This window comes from Xylaria bambusicola (genome assembly GCF_022495145.1).
Source record: "Xylaria bambusicola strain CBS 139988 unplaced genomic scaffold F5B22scaffold_5, whole genome shotgun sequence".
Lineage (NCBI taxonomy): Eukaryota > Fungi > Ascomycota > Sordariomycetes > Xylariales > Xylariaceae > Xylaria > Xylaria bambusicola.
Window position 1 is genome coordinate 797,596 of NW_025953558.1, and position 21,402 is coordinate 818,997.

At 49.5% G+C, this 21,402-nt stretch overlaps 6 protein-coding genes across 6 annotated transcripts; 3 read left to right on the top strand and 3 right to left on the bottom strand.

Moving 5' to 3' along the window:
• Nucleotides 1-13: 13 nt before the first annotated feature.
• Nucleotides 14-2,449, bottom strand: F5B22DRAFT_420022 (Metallo-dependent phosphatase-like protein). The gene is made up of 2 exons (XM_047971630.1): nt 2,144-2,449; nt 14-2,013 (listed from the first exon to the last, which is right to left on the bottom strand). Exons 1-2 carry the CDS (start codon nt 2,334-2,336, stop codon nt 113-115), a joined length of 2,094 nt encoding a protein of 697 aa, XP_047834553.1. The 5' UTR covers nt 2,337-2,449; the 3' UTR covers nt 14-112.
• A 1,677-nt stretch (nt 2,450-4,126) lies between these two features.
• Nucleotides 4,127-4,564, bottom strand: F5B22DRAFT_642950 (uncharacterized protein; the record flags this gene model as incomplete). Its single annotated transcript, XM_047978200.1, has 2 exons — nt 4,127-4,479; nt 4,558-4,564. 2 exons carry the CDS (start codon nt 4,562-4,564, stop codon nt 4,127-4,129), a joined length of 360 nt encoding a protein of 119 aa, XP_047834554.1.
• A 1,072-nt stretch (nt 4,565-5,636) lies between these two features.
• Nucleotides 5,637-6,908, top strand: F5B22DRAFT_633927 (serine-threonine protein kinase 19-domain-containing protein; the record flags this gene model as incomplete). Its single annotated transcript, XM_047976909.1, has 1 exon — nt 5,637-6,908. One exon carries the CDS (start codon nt 5,637-5,639, stop codon nt 6,906-6,908), a length of 1,272 nt encoding a protein of 423 aa, XP_047834555.1.
• A 6,377-nt stretch (nt 6,909-13,285) lies between these two features.
• Nucleotides 13,286-16,988, top strand: F5B22DRAFT_592272 (kinesin-domain-containing protein). The gene is made up of 3 exons (XM_047973901.1): nt 13,286-14,117; nt 14,165-16,769; nt 16,819-16,988. Exons 1-2 carry the CDS (start codon nt 13,367-13,369, stop codon nt 16,255-16,257), a joined length of 2,844 nt encoding a protein of 947 aa, XP_047834556.1. The 5' UTR covers nt 13,286-13,366; the 3' UTR covers nt 16,258-16,769; nt 16,819-16,988.
• On the top strand, nt 16,359-16,905 carry F5B22DRAFT_420596 (uncharacterized protein). The gene is made up of 2 exons (XM_047971632.1): nt 16,359-16,756; nt 16,819-16,905. The coding sequence occupies exon 1, from the start codon at nt 16,460-16,462 to the stop codon at nt 16,718-16,720; it is 261 nt and encodes an 86-aa protein (XP_047834557.1). The 5' UTR covers nt 16,359-16,459; the 3' UTR covers nt 16,721-16,756; nt 16,819-16,905.
• A 2,220-nt stretch (nt 16,989-19,208) lies between the features above and the next one.
• On the bottom strand, nt 19,209-19,928 carry F5B22DRAFT_420664 (uncharacterized protein). Its single transcript, XM_047971633.1, has 3 exons — nt 19,735-19,928; nt 19,448-19,679; nt 19,209-19,391 (listed from the first exon to the last, which is right to left on the bottom strand). Exons 1-3 carry the CDS (start codon nt 19,826-19,828, stop codon nt 19,373-19,375), a joined length of 345 nt encoding a protein of 114 aa, XP_047834558.1. The 5' UTR covers nt 19,829-19,928; the 3' UTR covers nt 19,209-19,372.
• Nucleotides 19,929-21,402: the final 1,474 nt, after the last annotated feature.

Below are 21,402 nucleotides of genomic sequence, written 5' to 3' on the forward strand. Positions count from 1 at the left end.
ATGCGATTGCCCAGTTCCCAAAGAACCAAAGATAAAACACGCCAAGAAAAATGACAATTCCCAAAATCTCATAAGACGTAGGAACTTCCCCGTCTGACAACTCCAATTCTGTCTATAAGTCTTCCAGCTCGTCTTTGCTCCAAGTACTGACGAACGCATGCATGAGGAAATGCAACCACGTCTTGCGGGCTTCCTTGTTCTTCTTATGCTTGTGTTTCTTGTTCTTGTGGTGCTTCTTCTTCTTGTTCTTGTTCATGACAAAGTCGAAGAAACTCCATGAATCAGAATTGCTATCAGTGTCTTCATCCTCGTAGTCTTCGACTTCATCGTCGTCGTCTGTAAAAGCGAGTTCGTCAAATTCGCTATCTGCGACCGACTTCGCTTTCTTCGAGGCCTGCCCTATGCGGTGCGCGAGACGCACGTAGTTCTTCACGGTGAGATCGTCGAGCTTGTACACCTTGTCGTCGAACGTGCTGTATTCGATTTCGAACTTGAACGCGTTGGGTTGTGGCTTGTCGTGCTTGGGAGTCTTGCCGTGGTGCTTTCCGGGATTCCACCCGTTAGGCGAAAGATCGGCAGCCTTGGGATCTACGATGTCGTTGTTGATATATGTGAGATTTGCAAAGTATTGCGTGTACCCCAGTAAGGTCAATGTTTGGGGACTGTATGCCGGGCCAGGCGGAGTACCCTTTGCCGGAGGGTCAGGGATATTTAGATGGGGTGGCTTTTGGCCTTTTTTACCCTTGTTCTTCTTCTTCTTCTTTTCGATCTCGAACTCAGGGGTCTCGCGTCTCTTCAGCTCACCAACCTCGGGTACCTCATCGTGATTGGGAAGTGTTTCGTCAAGGTATGCTGCTCTTGTGGCTTCTGCCCACGTACGAGTATTTTCGATACCAGTGATGTTGTATTCGAATACTCTAAGGCCGGGGAAATAGTTTGGCACAACACTCGGGGATATAAGAGTAAGTTGGAATCGCTCTGCCCATTTGCCACCGAGTTTGTCTTTCCCCTTCTTGCTCTTGCGCCGTTGTTGGTTGCTCTCGTCAACACCGTTTTCTAGAGCCACTGGACTCGGCAGCTTAGCCCATCCATCACGAAGCTCTTTCAGGTAATCAGTACTTGACGCAATGGAGAAATCATCTTCCATGGCTTCACGACGGAAGGCCTGGACGGAATCTTGGCCTTGAATTATTGCGAGGTCGATTTCTTTTGTGTCTTGCAACAGAAAGTGATCAATGTTCATGTGCCCATACATGGAGCCTACAATGACGTCACGGTACTGTTGCAGCCACAAGGTATACTTCTGCCAGCATGTCTCCTCCCACAATTGCTTGCCGGGAGTCCTCGCAGGAGGGACATGTCCCATGAGAATCGCCTTCATGCCGCGACCACGTAAGAAATCGAGCTGAACACGTAGCCATTCGAAATGCTTGTATCCAGGTTCCGAAGGATGTATGCAGTCGTCAATACCGGCGTTCCGATCGAAAAAATACATTGTGTTGAGTGAGAATACGGCGAGTTTGTTTGGTATGACCTCAACATAAAACCAACCTCCATATTCGAACGAGTGCCGTTGGGCTTCGGGGATAAATGGCCTCCAAATGGTGGTGTAGCGTTGTAGGATATCGTTGGGCCCAGGCAGCAGGATATTGTGAGGATAGATATCATTATTGCCGAACGTTGGCACCACGGGAATAATCAGGCCCGTATCATCAGAGAAGGCGTCGACAAAGCTGTCGGCGATGCGACGGTTCATTGCTAGGATGTCCTTGTTGTGGCGGGGTAGCTGTTCATCACTGTCATGGCGGGCAGAATCGCCGGTCCAGACAACGAAGTCAACCTCATCCCTCAGATGCTCTTTCACCCAGGCCAATGTCGCATCCACAAGCGACAGTGGAGAGTCGCAATCGGACGTCTCGGCGCCATAGATACCGGCAGGGCCATCGCCTCGGTGGCATGCGATGTTCTCCTGGGTTGAAGTGTGGGGTTTGTAGTGCTCATCGGGGTGTAGATCTGGATGGTAGCAGTGGTTAAAGACTGTTGAATACTGGATACAGGCACACAGGTGGGATCGCGCCGGGCACTAGGATGATGATGGTGTAGTGAGACAGACAGACGAGACAGACAGACAAGATAGACATACCTGTGATGTGAAGGAACCTGCCACGAAGACGGCGTTGAGAGGTGTCAGGGGCATCTCGTGGTGGCTGCAAGACATGCTGAGCTTCTTCTGTTGGAGCGGCACTGGCATGCACATGTGCCAGCAGATTGGGGACCACCAGTGCCGCCCATTGGAGGGCCTTAAGGGTCTTCAGGGGGGGCATGCTGCATAGCATACACAGTACCTAAGGTAGGCGAGGGTAGGTAAGAAGGGTTCTGTGAGCTGAATGCCTACAGCAGCGCAAAAAAGGGCTTGGGGCATGCAGCAGTCTATAAAAGACACAGAGACGGACAGTTGGCAAATCAAAAGAGAATAAGTAGTAGGTATGAGCAGTCAACGGCCAAAAAGAGAAAAGAAAAAGAAGAAAAAAAAGACGCAGAACCGCCCAAGTCAGGTAGGTAGATGATATCAGATGCCTTCCAAGTAACAAGGCTTTGTTTCGACTTAGTCACAAGAAAAGACTGCCTGCAATACCTACTTAAAACAAGTCAGACACTTCAGTCAAGCAAGCTATGAAAGTCCCATTCATTCCTCATTCCTCATTCCTCATTCCTCTCTCGGCACAGCTTGGGTTAGGGTAAAATTGGAACGCCGTACCTACAGTACATGCACTACCTACTTAGAGTATATAGCGCGATGGGGACCGTTCGTACGTCACAGGTTTTGCCGATCTACTCATCCGTTCGGTATTCTTGCCGTCTTCCTTTGGAACCAACAGAGAGAAAGTGGACAAGTTTTCCAATCCGTTCGAACCCCGGGGGGTCTGCGAGGTTCATATTTCCATTCCAATCTTTCCCACATACTCCCTCCCTCCTTTCTAATCACCTCGGCGGCCACAGAGGTCCTCGAGCCCGAGAAGTGGCACCCACCAAGAGGGCGAGACGTCGTGCGATGGGGAGCGAATCATGGGCCCGCATTTCGCACGTGTAGAACAGCTCAAACCTCGAAACCATGACATCGTGAGCACATGGGTGTGTTCTGGTGAGTGTGTGGCACGCAAGAGAAACCCATTGTGCCTCAGTCAGCGGTGGCGGTGGGTCAGCAGAGCGAATACCGCCGTCAGAAGACCCAATCAATTCCTTCGGCCACGATGGTCCAGACTACTTACTTACTGCCTGCCTGTGTTGGTTTGTGTATATTTTAGGTAGTTGATCCTACCCTATCCAGCTCAATACTTCTCTCGTTGTTGTCTTTTTCGAGGCGGGCGAGACAGGAAAAGTAAGCGTTGTTGGTGACACTTGTCGCCTGTGACGATCTTGTTACTGTATGTAGGTATTCTGCCTCGAGTCATCAAGGCCACCAAAACCCATGCAGGCGATGACGTGCGGTAGGACAGCGTCAGCTGAGGTCTCTCATCCGAGCCCTATCCGACTTTTGGTGTGTCTTGGTCTGCTTGGGGCTTGCTTCGTCAGTGGCTGGCTTGTCGCATCATCCTCCTGGGATAAAATGCCGGTTCCGAGGGAATACAGCATATGGGCAGATATGGGCTAGGATGAATATGACTTAGCTTTGGCATTTATCGATAAGACTCCATGAACAGGGTCTTTTGGTCCACTCAACCGCGACTTTTTTTTTTTTGGAGTTCTTCTTCTCTTCACATTCGACAGCACTCTCAATTCACAATCATTTCTTTTGGTTGTTTTCGAAAGGCCAATTTCCTCTACAGTCTCTCGAGTTGAATCTAGTGCGAGACTGACTTAGCCGTTCGTTTGAGGGAAGCCAGTTTTATTTTGCCACCAAGCTGGTTTCCTATGGTTTATCTCGGCTACATGAATAATGATAACACAGCTGAGTCGTGAAAGTAGGTTGTGCGTGTATCTTGAGTTTAGATCATAAGTCAAATATCTTTCGTCGTAATATTAGTAGTATACGCTGCCTTCTTGCGCTCTCTTCTGCATACTCCAGGGGAATAGCAGGTCGAAGGGCTTGGCTTTGAGTAAGTTTACTATGCTGAACCAGAGCAACTCATGATTTTCTTGCTGGTATATCCTTGCTCAGTGCTTCCAACTGAACCAAGACAACCTCGCCCGGACCATTCTTCTCTATCTGGTAGGTTCGGTATTCGACATTCCTGAACCTTGGACCTTCTACCAGTCTGTTCAGAAACCCTGAGTGGGTGACAACAACGATACATTGGTCCGATTGCTCAGCAAGCCACTGTCTCGCAACCGCTGCTCTCTTCCGAATCGTCTCCTCTGCCGGCCCATATAAGCCCGTCTTCTGGGGGTAGACTGGATCTAGCTGCGAGAAATCGAAGCTCGGCCAGGCCTTTTCGAGCTCAGATCGCTCGGTGCCAACATCACACGGGTTGGCTGTGTCTTCCTAAACGGTCAAGAGATTCGAGTTAAAACTCAATGGTGCCCAGTATCCCGCCTGCTAGGATAGGAGCGGCTTACCTGCCATTCTGCACGCGCCTCGACACGTACACCTCAATCTAGTAGCCATCCGAGCGAGTGCTGAACCGTCTGCAGTGTTCGCGTCAACGGACTCACTATGATGCGGCAGCCTTCTATGGCGTAGGGGAAGTCGGCTTCGAGTTGGCCCGCAAGAGTCTTGCACTGGTTAATGCCCAGGTCGGTCAACTGGGGATCGAATATCGACCAGTCACGTAGCCCAACAGTCAGCTCTCATACAGTCCCAGGTTGGTTTCATAGACGTAGGGTAACTTATTATCGACATCTAGAACCATTAGATACTGTTCCTGAGAAGAGTTGAGCGGGGTCTATTTACTGTGTAAAGCCTGCGCATGGCGTATAAGAACCACAGTGGGTGCCATATCGACTACTGATCAGATCTGAGGAGTTCCAGCAACAAGGGGGTCTGCTTGGATAAGTTGTCGGATTCTTCTTTAGTAGATGTTAGCTGATAGGGTGTTCGATCCAGCAAGGTACATGAACAGGGAACGTACAGCATCAATCCTGTTTATGGGCTGTTGAAGATGGCATATGTATTCATATATGAACCACCTCTTCTTATTCGTTACTTCATCTGACAGGCCGTTTGGCGGAGTCGGTGCCTACTTACTGTCAACTGTAGAGGGGCAAGGTCGGACAGCTTCCGATTTGGCACTTATAGTCTTACAGTACACTATCTCGACTATCACTCGTTCGAAAGTCACCCGAGACAATACAGGCGGCTAACCCTTGCTTAGATCTACCAAGGTATCTAGTGCTTCAGTAACTAAGACAATCTTATATGGATTTCTAGTATATTGCTACTAATCATAGCAATTCATTGTGAATAATGAGCGCACTTGGTGATACGGAATGCAGGGATTAAGGGCTGTGCTGCCTAAGTATTGCCCCGCCGTACCTCGCTCAGTATTTGCCGCTGGGGCAAATCAATCCATCCCGCTTTAGACTCACCGGAACCTCTGAATTAATCAGCCCTTTGTATTCCTGACTCACGCACATAGAACACCGAGGCTCGATGCCCTCTAACTAGGTAGCTATGCTAACTTTCCTCATGATCAAAAATGAGCCTCAGGTCGATATTGGGGGGCTCGGGGCGGGTTAAGAAGAAATCCCCGTCGACATTATCGAGCCGACCCAGCGCAGCGAAGCGGTCGTCATCCTCCAGCGCATCGCCTTCTCCGTCATGGACCTCCTCGCTACCCCGTCGCAAACCGGGAGCGACGTCGTCGTCGAAAAGAGTCGGAGGTGACGACGACGACGACTGGTTCGACGACAAGCTCGACGACCTGGGTCTCGTCGCGGCCCTCGCCACCGACCTCAACCTCCGCGATACGCCCCAGGCTATCCAGTACATCCGCGCGCGCATGTTCGCCCCGATCCCGGAGACCGCGGCCGGCATGACGTCCACCCGGATCTCCGAGGTCCTGAATTACCGCCGGAACCTCCCGCCCATCATCAGCATCGCGCACGTGCAGGCGCTGCTGGCGTCGCCCAGCGCCGTCGAGAGAGAGGTCGCCGAGCTTGCGCGACGGGGGTTCCTGCGGCGCATCGTTGTGCCGCGGCGGGGTGCCGTGGGCGAATTCATCGTGCTGTCATCTGACTACGAGGCCTCGATTAAGCGTACAACGCGGCTTGGCGAGAATACTCGGGAAACCCTATTGCAATACCTTGCGTCGAACCCGGATGTCCAGGTCTTGGGGAGAGACGCGCTGAAACCGGCTGAGATAGCGGAGCTCGTGCACGCAGGTTTCCTGACCGCGCATCACTCCGGTGGCGTCGTGAGCCACGACGCTATTTCCGGCACCATGCGGTCGTATGCGCGCCCCGAGGACAAGATTACCCTGACATCCCTGGAGACGATATCGCGGCAAGCGGCGGGATCGCTCGGCACAGTGGGTGGGCAGGGCGCGCTGCGCAATGCCGGCGGCAGTGGCGGAGGCTCGCTGTCCGTCGTGACGCCCACGACGTCCCCTGGCACAGAGTACAGACTTGCCGCGCCGGGGGCAGGCTCGTTCCTCAAGCTTGTCTCTGCGGCGCTAGATCACCTCGTCTCGCTGCTGGGAAAGTCCAGGTTCCGCGAGGTACCCGAGTCGGTGCTGAGAGAGCGGTGGGACGGCGGCATCGCCAGGGTCGAAGACGCCCGCCATGCTGCTGCTGCGGCGGCGAAGAAGGCCCGCGGCGAATTCGCTGGCGTGCTCCCTGGGCAGACGAGGAAGTGGCGCCAGTTCTACGGGCTCGCTTTCGATTGGGTGCTGCAGGAGGCCGTGGGCGCGGGGCTCGTGGAAGTCTTCGAGACAGGGAGTGTTGGGCGGGGTGTCCGTGCCATCAGATAGATAACGTGCTTGGATTTCTTCTGTTTCACTGTGCGAACATCATGATGGAACGATCCTAGAGGGTAGTGCCCTGGAATATGCGCGGCTATTGGATGTTGGGCAGGTTTCCTAATACCGACCTGTGATCTAAAACACCCCTACAAAATTGCTCTGTATAATACTCCTAGACTATGCAATGTCACGGATTCTAGAAGGCATTCATTCTATTACCAACGGACTATATAGTATAGAATACTATGGCATAGCATAGCATACCAAGCAAACTCGAATGCGCTGCGTTACATATGCACGATAAATGGGTTATTGTATGGGCAGCGCATAATGCGCCCTATGTACGAAGTCGTGAATGCGTGTTTCGTGCCAGCGAAACTGGGCCGTAGTAGCAAGGATATCCCTCGTTTCAACTACGATGTGGTGGCGGCAAAGCGTCTGTTCTGTCTTGTCTCCCTTAAGTACAGTAAGTACCGGTATCCTTTTTTTCGCGGCAATTAACTCGCGAGAACTGGCCTGCCGGGTTTTCATCCCCGCGGCACAGCGTCGCTCGCTTATGTTTGAAAGACACGATATGACGAGTTGTTTCATGTGATCTGCTTGCTTGCTTGCTTGCTTGTCTTGTGCGCTTCTGGCATTCCCGACGTACCTTGTGTTGCATTGACGGCATCGGCCGTTGGTTGGTAGAGAGGTCTAGATTTACGATTGGTGAACATAAGCAGGGAGAGGTATGGTCATGGTGATTGGAATGTCATGCGATTTCGTAGTTCTGTCATTTTTTTGGTTCTCGTGGAATTTCCTGTTTGTGGCGATGTGAATCTATGTGATACAGAAACATGCACCTTGCTTCAATTAGAAGGATGGCAGGAGAAAGTAGTTTTGCTCATGATCAAATTGAATAGGGTTGCTTGCTCGCACGAGTTGTGGCACAGCATGGCACAACATACCTACACAGATCCGGGTGTATCCAAGATAGATGCTACCTACTATATATAGAGAGAGTTGTATAACCCTATACGGCAAGAATCAGCCCTTCGCTATCATGGTTGACGACAGCTAATACATTTCCCTAGTAGAATGCGATACAGCACGCACCCCGATGACATGCGCCGGCATCTTTACCCATTCGGTGTCGTCGCCCCGGCAAACGTTCCGGAGGAAGAAGTGACCTGCTCTTCTACCCCCGGTCTTGTTTCACCGATGACACTTGATTGACACCTCCGGCGAAACCCGTACCCGAGCAGGAAGCGCGCTCCCGGAGATAACAACCAATTGGATGCACTAGGTGAGCAGCTGGTTGATTGATTGATTGATTGCTTTATGTGTGCGATAGGATCCATGAACCTGGGTGATATTAAGGAATTGGACTACAGTATCTGGGGTGCCGGTATATAGATTATGTTGATACCAATAGTTTGTAGGTACTTTAATGTTCCGCAAGAGCAATGTTATATATACATCATGGCATGTTCGTGAAGCCTTACACGATAGATGTTTGCTATTGTTTCATATTAGCTGGCTGGGATTCATCATGGTAAGCTCTGCGATAATGCTCTAGGATGCTACTTTCGTCCCTAGAGAACGGAGATTCATCTGAGTTGGAGGGCCAGATAGGTGCATGTACGGCGATATTTGTTTGACTTCGCCTGGCTGTAGAGTAACTTGAGACGCATTTAGCCTTCTCAGTGGCTGGTATCACCTCTATCACTAGGTGATACAGCCTCATCTACTCTTACCACTCCGGACGGACTGGACGGACATGGGATGTCCAGCGTTCCTCCATACTGTATGTGCAGCTCATACAGGTTGGGAGATACCTTTTATCGCATGTCCTCGTTGCTCATTTGTGTACCACAACCGGCACCCAAGCCCCGATAGACATCGCCGGGGCTTTCTCGAGTTTGATATAGATTGCTAGCAAGATCATGAACGATCCAGGATCTCAATGTTACCTATGTAGGTGGCCACTGGAATAGGAGTGTTGCGACGTTGCTTTTATTGTCCCGTTTCTGAATTTCGCCTACGGGTTAAGTAGCTTATATACCATAGATCTGCTGCTAAGGTCACTTACCACATTGATTATATCGGCTGCTTTTAGAACATTCCTAACAGCCTAAAACAAATGTACTAATATTCAATAGCGGCAGGCGCTTAAGGGAGACGATGCTGATGCGGGATAACGGCTTCGTCCCGAATATACCGCTCCCGTTGTTTCTATCCCTAGCTGTTTCATCCTGTGCTACACCGAGGCGCGGTTTAGTTCTGATAGAAAGTCAAAGTCGTCGCTCAATAGGACCTCTGTATCCTACAAAAAAGGGCTGAGTGATGTATCTAACGTATCCAGCCCGTACACCTGGCAAAGTTCCTGGTAAGTGATTGATTACCAGTATTAGGGAGAAAAGCTATTCTCGTTTAGTTATGCGGCTATGCGCATTTCCCCTGGTTAATTCTTAGATGGGTATCGTGAAGGCAGGTCGAATGCGCAGTGAGCTTCCCCGAAATAGGTATTATCGAGCGATCCCTTTATGTAGCTGTAGCATCCTCACTACGACAAATCCATGTAGGTATAATAGAAGCTCAGCATCATCAGAAAAGATCATGTCGTCCTCGTCGTCAAGCTTTCCTGGGGGATGACAATCGACAGCGGGGTAATGTAGCAATGGACTACTGTAGTGGCGTTGGGATGGGAAATTTGCAATGCGAAGTGACAGGGGACGCGTTCATCGCGAATCCCACCAACGCTAGCCGGTTACAGTACAGCAACAGGCGGATCTCCCGCCCAGCGCAGCAGCGCGGTGTGATGGAGGATCGAATTATAACAGCTCAAGTCACATAGCTAATGTGACTGAAAGGCTGGACTGCAGCGGCTGCTAGTGAAAGAATACTTAGATGGCCCAAGTCGCCGTTCATGCTTTATCAAAGGTCGCTCGTAAAAGTCAAGCATTCTGCTCCTATGACACCCTCGATCCCTGATAGCGTAGCAAGGTACTGCACTAGAGTCGACCATTCAAAGGTCCCCTGAACAGCACACTAGGTACCCTGAATACATATAACGAACTCTCGGGGACGCTGCCGAAGATATCAACCCACATGAAATGGGTGGCATTGCACCTGCGTTGAATGGTAGTATTTGCAACTGCAACGGCAGTGTTGTAGTGTCAATCCTACTGGTAGGTAGTGTATAATAGCAAAGCCGGCACTCGACCACGACCAACGAATATTAGCGAATATCAAGAAGGCATAAAGGCGTGTGTGGCGCGTCACATCGCGGGGAACCAACCAAATGCTTGATGCTACCCGTTATCGGAGTTATTGATGCAAAATAGGTACTGGAAGGCATACCTACATACGATAGGTATGCATGGAAGAAGAAGCAACGGTTTATTTAAATCGAGGCTGGCATGACGGATGACCTGCAGCTCGACGTGTTCGTCTAGAAGCCTGACTAAACTGTTCGACAGCAACCCAGGTCCCCTTGTGTCTTGAAATCCGTGCCGAACTTCTCTCGCCTTTTTTTTTTTTTTTTTTTTTTTTTTTTTTTTTTTTTTTCCTCACCCTGATATTTTGATATTTTAGTGCGAGGAAATGGCTTGTAGTGGCGCCGGACATCACTCAGCTTGCGCTTGGTTCACCCTTTGATTTCCCCAGGAATGGAAAATCAATCATTCGCCACGTGGAGGACGACATGCACCTACCTACCTTAGACCAAGGTTTGGACACCATCTGTCTTCGTCTTTCGCGTATCCATCGAGATACGCGCGTTGCGGCGATGGCACGGTTGATGATATTATCAGATTCGCTCGGTTGCATCGAGACTCAAGACAAGATTATCGTCCATTGTTTAAACCCGGTCGAATCTGTTTAGTGAAGATATTATACATCCAGTTTGCGGCCTAGCGTGGGGTTCACGCCCCAGCCATTGGCTGTTGGTCCAAGTCTGTCCAAGGTCGGCCGATACTTTGTGCAGGGGGACGAGAACAGGGTTCAAGGGCGGAAATTGGCTGAGCGAGGGGACGTTAGGCCGCGGTTGAAAAATGAACCTGGTCAGGGGTTGGGTGATCTGGATATCAAATTGACCATCCCCGGCTACCATAGTAGTAGAAAGTAAATATATCTGGTATTATCAAGATGGTGTTTCTTGAGATAAGTGTTAGATAACTAGTGTAGTGGAAGGCTGGTGCGGATTATCACGATACAGCTTAAGAGTGAACCGAAATGTGAGGGTTAGAAATGATAGGAAAAGAGAACTCCCACTCGACCCAGCCTCGAGTAAGAACAGACCATGGCTACCTACCTACTATGTAGGTACCTACTCTACCTATTTCAAGGCTGGTGTACCTCAGATACAGTAGCGCACCTACCTCTCCAAGTGCTGAGTGACACCCCTCCTATACACGTGTACAAAGAGATATGTAGGTCACAATATAACCCGAGTTAGTCTCTTTCTTCTAGTATATGTATACACTGCTTGAACATCGCGAGTTGGCCCGGCGATACTGGAGCCTTCTACCTGATATCGTCACCTCGAATGATGCCATGGCGAGATGGCTTCCTTCTATCAGATGCTACTACTCGCTAGGTCTGCTAGGTCTGCTAGGTCTTGTAGCTTAGCTCTATACGCATGCGCTAAGTACCTAGGTAAGGGACTTAAGTACCGTAGCGTGCCCCCTGCTAGCCCGCAAGGGGTCTAATAAGCGCCCTAGCATCGCCACAGCACCTACACTACCCACGCTATCCACGCTACCTACGCCTGAAGGTGCCGGTCCCGTTAGGTCCTTGTCATACCCGTCCCATGATTCGTGGTACTTTTCAAGATTGCTCGGGTACTTTCCCAGGTACTTACTTACAGTAGATTGCATCTTACATTTGGAGCATAAACCCCGACTCCAACCAAGTTCTCTCAGCCCCTAAACTGGCCACTCCAAGACCAGGTTGCATGTGTGCGGGCAGACGACTGGTAGTAAGTAGATCCTGAGCGCTAAGCTACTAGGGAAGTAGGTAGAGGTACGGTAGTGGTCATAGGTAATGAGGGACGAGGGACGGAGGTAGGTAGGTAGGTAGGTATCGTATCGTGCGCTCTCCTTGCTCGACCAGAGCATCTGCATCCGTAGTCTCTTGTTCCCATCCTGTCCAAAGATCTTGAGTTTGGGTAGACTACCTACGCTGTCTTCCATACCTATCTACTAGTTGGCTACATGTAGGTGGTGAGAAATACTTACCCTCGTTCCTATTGCCGCTGTGCATGGTTATTGTCTATCTCTACCTTATCTTTCGATATTCGCCAACCCAAGTACTCCGTACAGCTTCGTGCTATCATCACCACGCGTACTACCTACCCACGGTCTAACCTGCCACTCGCCACTATCGTGATCTCAGGTTGTTCATCTAGATTTCGCATTTTCTCGCGCAGGATCCTCCTACCGTGGTGGCCAGTGTCCCTAGGTATCGCTACTGGCAGCGACATCTTACGCCTTCAGCTCCAGCTTCCAAGTCCTGTATAGGCCCGGCCTTCTAAGCGGCTTCGACAGCTGCAGCCCGCTCGTTCTTTCCCCAGCATCGGCTACCTGCCTGCCTGCCCATCCATTTCCGACGCCACCTCGACTTGACGGCATGGTAACATCTACGACTTCCTACCGACAACAATAACGATACAAGTCATCGACCATAGCACACTGCTGTTCAGATCCCTTCTTTACATCGCGCCATCGCGGAAACCCCTCGGCCGGCATAGAATAGGTCTTTGGGTTGAAGGAGATATATCTGCATCCCATACCATCCACTGAGACTAATTGCCCTTTGTCTTACGAAAAAAAGGCCCAACACCCGACACGCCTGTCTTTGTAGGGAGCTCAACCCAGACTTATGCGTTGTGTAGCTCCAACTAGCTTGTGCCTCTTTGGTTGTCACTCGTTGTCTCAGAACGGCCACGACATTGTACGCCCGCCTTAACTTTGCATACCTTCGCTTCCTGTGAGTTTCCCCAAGCTCTCCCTTGGCCTTTAGTATACGCAGCTATTTCATTACACATCTTCCAATTAGCGCATCACCAGATCATCTAACCTAATGCTTTCCGTAGGACTTCATTTGGTGCTGCCTTGGTCCCGCGCTTGTTGTTCCATGTTCTGCCCAAATCTTACTGCCCAGCTCAACGAACATTGCCCTTTACGGGCCAATCAGCGCCGTGGTCAATTGTATTTGACCCTTTTGCAATAAAGCCGTCGATCGAATCCAACTAATTTGAGTTTATGAGAACCTCGATCCCTAGTGTCTGGGCTATGATTGTTAACCGAGAAGTCTCATTCGGTCCCTAATCGTGTGCTTGATCTCCCTGTTTAGCATTTTAACAGTTCATTCTGCACAAATCTTCATTTTGCGTCAGCACTCACATGGAGACGTGAATCCCATAACGTATCCTCGCGAATTCATCGACTCGAGTGCTTCGGGCCTCCAATTCTTTTTAAACCACCATGGCAACTGCACTACCGCGATTACGAGGGCCTAATGACCCCCCGGCGAATTCTCTGCCGGCTTTGCCCATGTCAAAAAGTCGGAAGAGCACTGGCGGAATCGTAAGCCCGACCAGAACACCGAGAAGTGGACTACGGGCGCCATCCGCAGCGTCCATACATAGCGGGCCTCCTCTGTCCCCAGCGCCCACTGGCGCACTTCCAATTCCGAAAGGTGCTGGAATTAATAATGCTGGGAGGTCCATCCGAAAAACTGTTAGCATTAATTCATTCCCTCAGCCCCCAAGTCGGGCAGGAAGTCTCCCCCCGAGCCCGCTGTCCGGGTCCATCACACCAGTCAGAAGAGCTCGGACCCCTCAGGCGACGACCAAAGCTGGGCTTCAATCTGGTGGAACGCCAAGCCTGCTGAATGGAGGTGGAGAGGGCAAATCACTGCTAGGCGGGGCGGGCACGAGACACTCGGACGGATTGATTAGTATAGCCTCTCCGCCCCAAAGTCGTAGCTCTTCGGCGCAAGATTCCTATTCAACGTCGGCGACTACGTACGACGATCCTTCGGAAATGAATGGGACCAGCACCAAAGACCGGCGTGCTTCTAAGGGTTTAGATGGTAAAGGCAATGTTCTGGTCAGCGTTCGCGTAAGACCAGATGCTGGTGGCAGTAATGGTCAAACGGAGGGGGAATGGATGGTTGATGGTCGAAAGTCATTGGTCGCGTATCGCGGGCGCGAAGGGGGAGATAATTACTACGGTTTGTTTTCGCACTTCCCAACTTTTGACCCTGCTAACCGCTTGAAGATAATGTTTTTACGACTCACGACGACAACAGCCGTGTATATGACCACATTGCGAAGCGCCTAGTCCGCCGAGTCATGGAAGGTTATCATGGAACGGTATTTGCATATGGTATGACGGGAACAGGCAAGACATTCTCCATGCAAGGCACTGCCTCATCACCCGGTGTGATCCCACTCGCTATCACCGACATATTTTCATACATTCGTGAGACACCGTCTAGAGAGTTCTTGCTTCGGGTGAGCTACCTCGAAATTTACAATGAGAGGATACACGATCTTCTTAGTATGCCAACAGCCAATGCCACTGGGACTGGCAGTGCTCAAGAAGAGATTAAGCTGAGAGAAGACAGCAAACGAGGTGTCTATGCGACCCCCCTGAAAGAAGAAATCGTGCAAAGCCCCACGCAGCTGCTACGTGTGATTGCTCGTGGTGACCAAGCCCGACGGACTGCAAGCACACAGTTCAACGCCAGAAGTTCTCGAAGTCATGCAGTTGTGCAGATTGTGGTAGAAAGTAGAGAGCGGTTACCAGGAATCGCGGGGGCCGATGGGAAACGATCGGGAATGGTTCCAGGCGGTGTTCGTGTTTCCACATTAAGTCTGATCGATCTAGCTGGCTCGGAAAAAGCCGCCGAATCGAAGGAACGCCGGCAAGAAGGGTCTCATATCAACAAGAGCCTGCTCACTTTGGGAACAGTTATCTCAAAGCTATCAGAAAATAAAGAAAAAGACGGAAAGGGCGGAGACAAGGATGGCAAGCATCTGCCTTACAGAGATAGCAAGCTAACCAGATTGTTGCAAGGCGCGCTCTCTGGAAATTCGCTTGTGAGCATTCTTTGCACCATTCAAACTGGTGCCGCTGGAAGTACGGCTTCAGCAAATAGCCATGCAACCGAAACCCTTAACACCCTGAAATTTGCTTCCCGGGCGAAGAATAGCATAGTGAGCCACGCTAAACGAGCTGAGGAAGCCCTGGGTGCCGGTGGTGAAGGTGGCGCGAGAGTGCTTCTCGAGCGTTACCGAATGGAGATTCTCGAATTGAAGCAACAGCTTGACACCCAAGCCAAGGCTAATAATGCCAAGGCTGAAGAAGAAGAGAATGAGAAAGACGCAGAAGAGGAGCTCGCACGAGAGAAGGAAGCGGAAGCAAGGCATGAAGAACAGATTCTAGAAATGCAGCTAGCGCGCACGGCTCTAAAGGAACGAATCGACCATTTGAACAGGCTGATTCTGAGTTCAAAATCAATAGGCGTTAATTCCAATGGGACCTACAGTGCATTAGGGGTACACAATCGTTTCTCGCAAAGCTCAATTCGCACCTCACTGACGACACCGAATGGTCTCGAAAGAACCGCATCGAGAGGCTCGTCAGCGTCGACAATTGGGCGTAGGTCAATAGGCGCACGGCATTCTAGCGGCGAGGAAGGGACTATGAACGAAGAGGAGGATCATGCGGGCGAATATGGTGACGGTATGGCTTCGTTGCAAGCTCAAAATCAATCTCTGCAAGCCGACCTTACCGACAAAAATCGATACATTGCAACTTTGGAGAAGAGGCTTCTCCAAGCTCGCCGAGCAAGCTCTTCGCGGACGTCGGCAGGCTTCTCCACTCCGAACAAGGGTATCATGGTTGGCGAGGATCATAGTGTGTCCGCACTCATCAAAGAAAAAGATGCCGAAATCGCGGAGCTTCGGGCAAGGTTGGACGACAAGGACAGAATGTTGACAGCACTTCGTAGCGCAGCTCGCTCGAGGGATGTTGCTGAAGGACTCGATAACCAGAGGAGTGAAACGCGCTCCTCGCTTCTCCTAGAGTCTGTCAGTCCCCCGCCGCAGGATGCTCTACCAGATCCTCCTGTTGCCAAGGCCAAGAGGTACTCGCCCATACGGAAACGAAGTGTGGATGAAATGAGTAAAATGTTAGATGAAATGATTCAAGACCGTGTCGAATCCGGCCAGCTTGTTAGGGGCGTTCGTGGCAGCGTTCGTCTTGCCCAAGATCGCAAATCGGCAGGTATTACGGACCTCAGCCATCCCGGTCTCGAGCTACCGCGAGCCGACCGCACGGCAGGAGAAGACCATCCATCGACGTGAGAAGTATAAAAACTTTTTTTTTGAAATCGGCTTCGATGATGATTAGAGCAGCTGTTCCATCTCTTTCAATTTTTGGTAGCAGGCCGGCGTTCGGGTCCATACTCTTTCTATTTTGCCTCTACTTATAATATACCCCTTATCATTTCCCTTTATATCTGTTTGCTACGATCTTGGCTGGCTCCGTGGAATGCGAATGTTCTGAATGAGGAAACAAAAAGGAGAACTGGTAGTTGCTCGATTCTGTTTGATTGTATTGACATCCCGCGGGGACCACAATTTGCCTATGTGTTATTTAGCAGTTTATATTTCCAAATGCCATGGAAGGAGAGGGGACCACGGGGTGACGGAAACTTGTAATTGGTCTTTTGGAAGGTCCGGTTATGGGAGAACGGAAGAGGGCAGCATTTTCTCCTTTTTTTATCACTTCTCTACGCAGATTCATTTAAAACTGGTAGAAAAGTGAAGCTCGTTTTCGTTTTTCATCCACCATTCATCTTGTATATTATTTCGAGCAAGTTAAGCCAGTCAGTCAATCGCGACGCAAACGGACGGGAGATTTACCGTATTACTGTAATATTCGTGCTAGCTGGCTGTGCTTGCCTGCCTGTCTGTCTGTGTGTGTGATTTGCTTTTCTTGGTGCGAGGATCTGTAGGTAGGTGGTAGATGAAGTTGGGAAGATGGGGAAAGAAAGAAGACGAAAGACGAAGAAAAAAGTAATGAACGGGGTCAATGAATGTTGAGATTTGATCTGATGTATTAATGGTGGTAGTATGTATATATGTATGTATGATTTGCTTATGTGCCTTGCTACCTACCTACCTATGTATCATTTTCCCTCTTACGTACCTAGGGGAGGAGGAGGACTTTTGATATTATTTTTTTTTCTGTTTGTATCACGCCTGCATGCATGCATGGATGCGTGCATATACATAGATAGTAGTGCCTTGCCTTATTTTAGATAGATAAGTAGGTAGGTAGGTAGTATGCATTGAAGTTAGCTGCCTTTATTAAGAGAAGGAAGGGAGCGTTCAGCTCGGCACTGGCTGGGTCCGATTGATTACCTTTTGTAGGTAGGTAGGTAACCATCGAGCCTCGTGGAGGGAGGTAAGGATTTATGTATGTATGTATGTATGTAATCTGTAAGTTCATGCCGTCTCTCTCTCTCCTCCCTTGTACTGGTATATGGCACGTATACTTTGTCCTTTTTTTTCTTGATGCGTGGGTGTAGTGATGCGTGCGTGTTTCGTTATTGGTACTGAGAATCTATGTAGAATTGGAATGTACATACCTTCTTAGTAAGGAAGTATGGAACTAAATGAGGTATGTTAGGGTGTTTATTAGTTGGTAGGTAGCATGGGAGATGTCAATTTACGCTCCTGGGTATATCCCGATTGTCGATTCGTTTGGGAGGGAATCCGGATCTGGATCTGTGGTGCCTGCCTGATGGAGAGAGATCTTGGGGTCCTTTCTTTGCTTTTTCTTTTCTTTGCTTTTTCTTTTGGGACTGGTGTTTGGGATTGCGTGACTGTTGTGGTTAATTTCTTCTTCTCTGCCTTACGCATTGTTCTTAATGACTAGTATTATTATTTCTTCTTCTTTTACTTTTAGAATTTTCTTTCGGTTCTTTGCTTCTCACCCCGCTTCCTAGGTAGCTTTTTAAGACTCTTATCAGGCTATATCTTGCGAGTACGCTGTCATCTACGCATGTCAGCTGTACACGGGTAGTAGATGAGCTGATGTGTAGGTAGTCGTGCCTGCGTATATGGAACGCGACGCCAATATTATGCAGTGTTTTCAGGTTAATGCGGGATGATTATTGTGGATGGATGGATACTCACGAGAGAAGAGGCATATGTCGGTAATGTAATGTAATGTAATAGCAACGTGGTATTGATTTGATGGAGCTATCGATCATTGCATGCTGCACTGCTTCTCGAAACTTCTTTCGTTTAAATTGACTTTGATGGTGAAGGGATGTCAAGTGATGAGTAGGTATGTATGTTTGTTAGCCTCACTCTCCTCGATCATCGTCGTCTCTTTCGGATCTTTCCTTTTTAGAGCATGTTGTGTAAGGTACGCACATATGCGCATGTAAAGAGTTAACTGTCTATCTCCTCCCCTCTGCTCTTTGGGTAACGAAGTTTGGTAATGTCTGCCTACCTACCGTAGATAACGATACTACCGCTTGCGCAGGACTGCTAATTATCTCATCATATCATACATGGTTATTGGTAGGTAGTTGATTCTGCCTACATACTATTACATGTATTGATCACGCCACAGATGCATCTACGCCGCCCACCGAAAATCAATCAGCCTTGGATCTCCCCATGCTTGGTGTTTTTGGGTCTTCCGAGAGGCGTCGACAAGATCTGGCTGCGAGGGCCTTGCGGGATGAAACGGAGTCCGAAGAGTGCGCGAATAACCTCGATGGTTGAGCCTGGTGTTGTTTTAATGTATCTAGTTGTGCGCATTTAGAGATGACGGCGAGTCCACCGAAGCAACCGAGATTTGACGAGTTGGATCCGTGGAAGAACCCAGGTTGAATCTCGCATACAATATTTTATGGGGAACGTTACCCTCCCCGATAAGAGGTATAATGAAGATCATGGTGCGCGCGCTCGCGAGGTGTTGGAGCAGAGTTTTCAGTGGGCAGAGCCTGAATTCACTTTAATGACTGTTGGCCGGCTGCAAAATTACGTTGCTGTGGCAGGCGCGGTCGCGTTTGCTGTTTTGGTGTTGACGGGGGAACCGCGAGGCATGGGGAACCCGCGACGGCGACGTTGAATCTGTGAAGCAGCAGGACAGCCCGGCAAGGTCTGAATAGCTTCAAAAAAAACAGTCAGAGGAAGCCAGAGGGCTCATAACCTGATGCACGTGGGTGTGTGGCAAAAAAAAAAAAGTCGCGTATAAGGCATGGTGTGCTGCTGCAGCTGCCAGAGCTGAGAAGCCTATCTACATCTATCTACCAATCTACGGTGGTATCCATGGGATACCGCCTATTAACTAGAACTGAATCTGAAGTGTGCCGGCATTGGATACATTTTTGGGAATAGCCAAGGCTCACAACGACGAGAGGCTGGCTTATTGGAGTAATCCGGTCATCCAAGCTACTTAGTTGTTCTCTTGTCGTCTGTTGCATCCACGATAAGTATTGGGTTGATCTGTATAATAATGACCAAAACTTACTGATGACCACATTGATGGCAATAATAAATCACAGTTGTTCCCTCATCTGCACCTCTTAATTGTAAGGTGGTATAGCTTGTTTCCTTCGCGGTACACTTTTCACAAGGCTCGTTGATAACAGGCCACCCCAACTTAGAGGTCACTTGTTTTGACCCAATTAGAGATAGCTGAGAGCGAAGCTTCGATGGGAAAGCAGAGGATGTGGTGACTGTCGTTTTGTTAAGAATTAGGTCTGTTTCACAAAAATGTCAGCTTTGCATGGATTCAACTTGACGGAAAAGGCTGACTTGGATTTGTCTTGCCGCAACAGTCACATGGGACTTCTCTCTTGACGGAGATCGGAAGCGTATCCCCACAGTCTTCGCAGAACTGAATGGCCATTACTTTGTTTTTCGACCTTTGGGAAAATAGGAAGTATTGTAAAGTGTGAATGAATAAATGAATTAAGTGGGTGAGTACTATGCTGCTAGGTTACGCCACTTATAGTTTGGGGGCTTTGTGTGAACATATAGGTATCTTAATAAATAGCAAAAACTCGTTGGGGGACTATTATAGCTGAGACTGTCTTAATATTTCCAGCTTTTATCTTTGTATAAAATAATGTATAAATGAGCACAGGTATATGACTGAGAACAAGGTGAGCTGAGCCTGAGAAAAAGCAGCAAGTGTGCTAAGCCCAGTTTGTTGCATTCTTGGCATTTTGTAAAACCTACAACACTGGCTCATTGGACCCCCGGGCGATCGGTGAGTGTGTGCAGCATGGAGGCCGATTGGACCTGAGAAGAGAATTTCGTAGAAGCAGAAAAGCCGCTTTCTTGTTTCATCTGTCGACCAGGACAGGATCCTAGCCACCATGGGGTTTTCTGTCTGATAGGAGGCATCGATCAATGGGACTAAGGCGATAATGTACTACATATGGGTGAAGAAAAGTATACCTAGAGTAAGACAGGATACTTAGGGGGACACATCGTGAATCATGTTATGTTCAACTTGCAGAACGGGACCAAGACGTTGTCTCTAGGTATCGCGATGACCTTGGGAATGCCTGATTACACAGAAACTGCTTGTCGGCGCACACAAACCATTGGCATCGTTTTGCAGGATTTTGGTATCACGATTCTCGGGGTTCGAGGTTAAACCGTTTGTCTTTCCTTCCCGAACACCAAGCACGTCAAACGAGTTCAGAAACACATGCATTAGCCGAGAGGCGTGGAGGGAGGCGGGAGAGGACTGATCATGCAGAAGGCAGAGGACAGTAGTCTTACGCTATCAGCCGAGTGGTAGGTCCAAGGAACATGCCGAGTTCTATGGATGGATTTGCGGGATCGCAGCCATCGCTCTTCCATCACCCCCGAGGCCGTTGATGATGATACCACCTAGTGAGTCGGACGAACAGCAAGACAACACGTCGTCAGCGGCTCTCGGTGGCTGACTGAGATTGTTCCGTGATTACCTTCCTCCACCTACCTACCTATCTACCTACCTGCCTGGTATGTAGTGTGTGTGACGAGATGGCCAGCGCCCCAATCACGCAGTCTATTGTCGTCGAGGCACACCAGTAAAGCGTGGCTGCAGTATCTATTCAGCTTTTTACAGAGTGGGATTAGGGCTAGATGTGGTCGAGGAACTGCACAATAAGTAAGCATCTACGTACATGCTGTAGTAGAGAGCCGGTCGGTCCTACGCTACCACCCCACTAGAGCAGCTTTGTTGGACAAATCAGGTTCGACATTCACGATGGTGGTGACTGTTGGCTGACAGCTGGAGGGGGCTGAGGGGAGGAAGCAAAATGCGTGGGCGGAATGAAAAACGTGCATAAAAAGAAAGGGACATTTCCATAGCTCCAAACCCAGCAGCCAAGCAAGTCGCATGGATGCTTTTTTAGCCTGTTTCATCTTTGTCAGGGGTCCAGAGGAGCAAGGAGCTTCGGACCATGTCAAGAACCAGTACTGACC

Excerpts from the sequence above, each read along its gene's own strand:
- F5B22DRAFT_420596 (XM_047971632.1), top strand. The coding sequence starts at position 16,460 with ATGAGGAAACAAAAAGGAGAACTGGTAGTTGCTCGATTCTGTTTGATT.
- F5B22DRAFT_592272 (XM_047973901.1), top strand. The coding sequence starts at position 13,367 with ATGGCAACTGCACTACCGCGATTACGAGGGCCTAATGACCCCCCGGCG. Across the intron at positions 14,118-14,164 it reads AGGGGGAGATAATTACTACG|ATAATGTTTTTACGACTCAC; the intron begins GTTTGTTTTCGC and ends AACCGCTTGAAG.
- F5B22DRAFT_420022 (XM_047971630.1), bottom strand. The coding sequence starts at position 2,336 with ATGCTATGCAGCATGCCCCCCCTGAAGACCCTTAAGGCCCTCCAATGG. Across the intron at positions 2,014-2,143 it reads CAGGTTCCTTCACATCACAG|ATCTACACCCCGATGAGCAC; the intron begins GTATGTCTATCT and ends GCTACCATCCAG.
- F5B22DRAFT_420664 (XM_047971633.1), bottom strand. The coding sequence starts at position 19,828 with ATGGCCATTCAGTTCTGCGAAGACTGTGGGGATACGCTTCCGATCTCC. Across the intron at positions 19,680-19,734 it reads TTGCGGCAAGACAAATCCAA|ACCTAATTCTTAACAAAACG; the intron begins GTCAGCCTTTTC and ends TTTGTGAAACAG.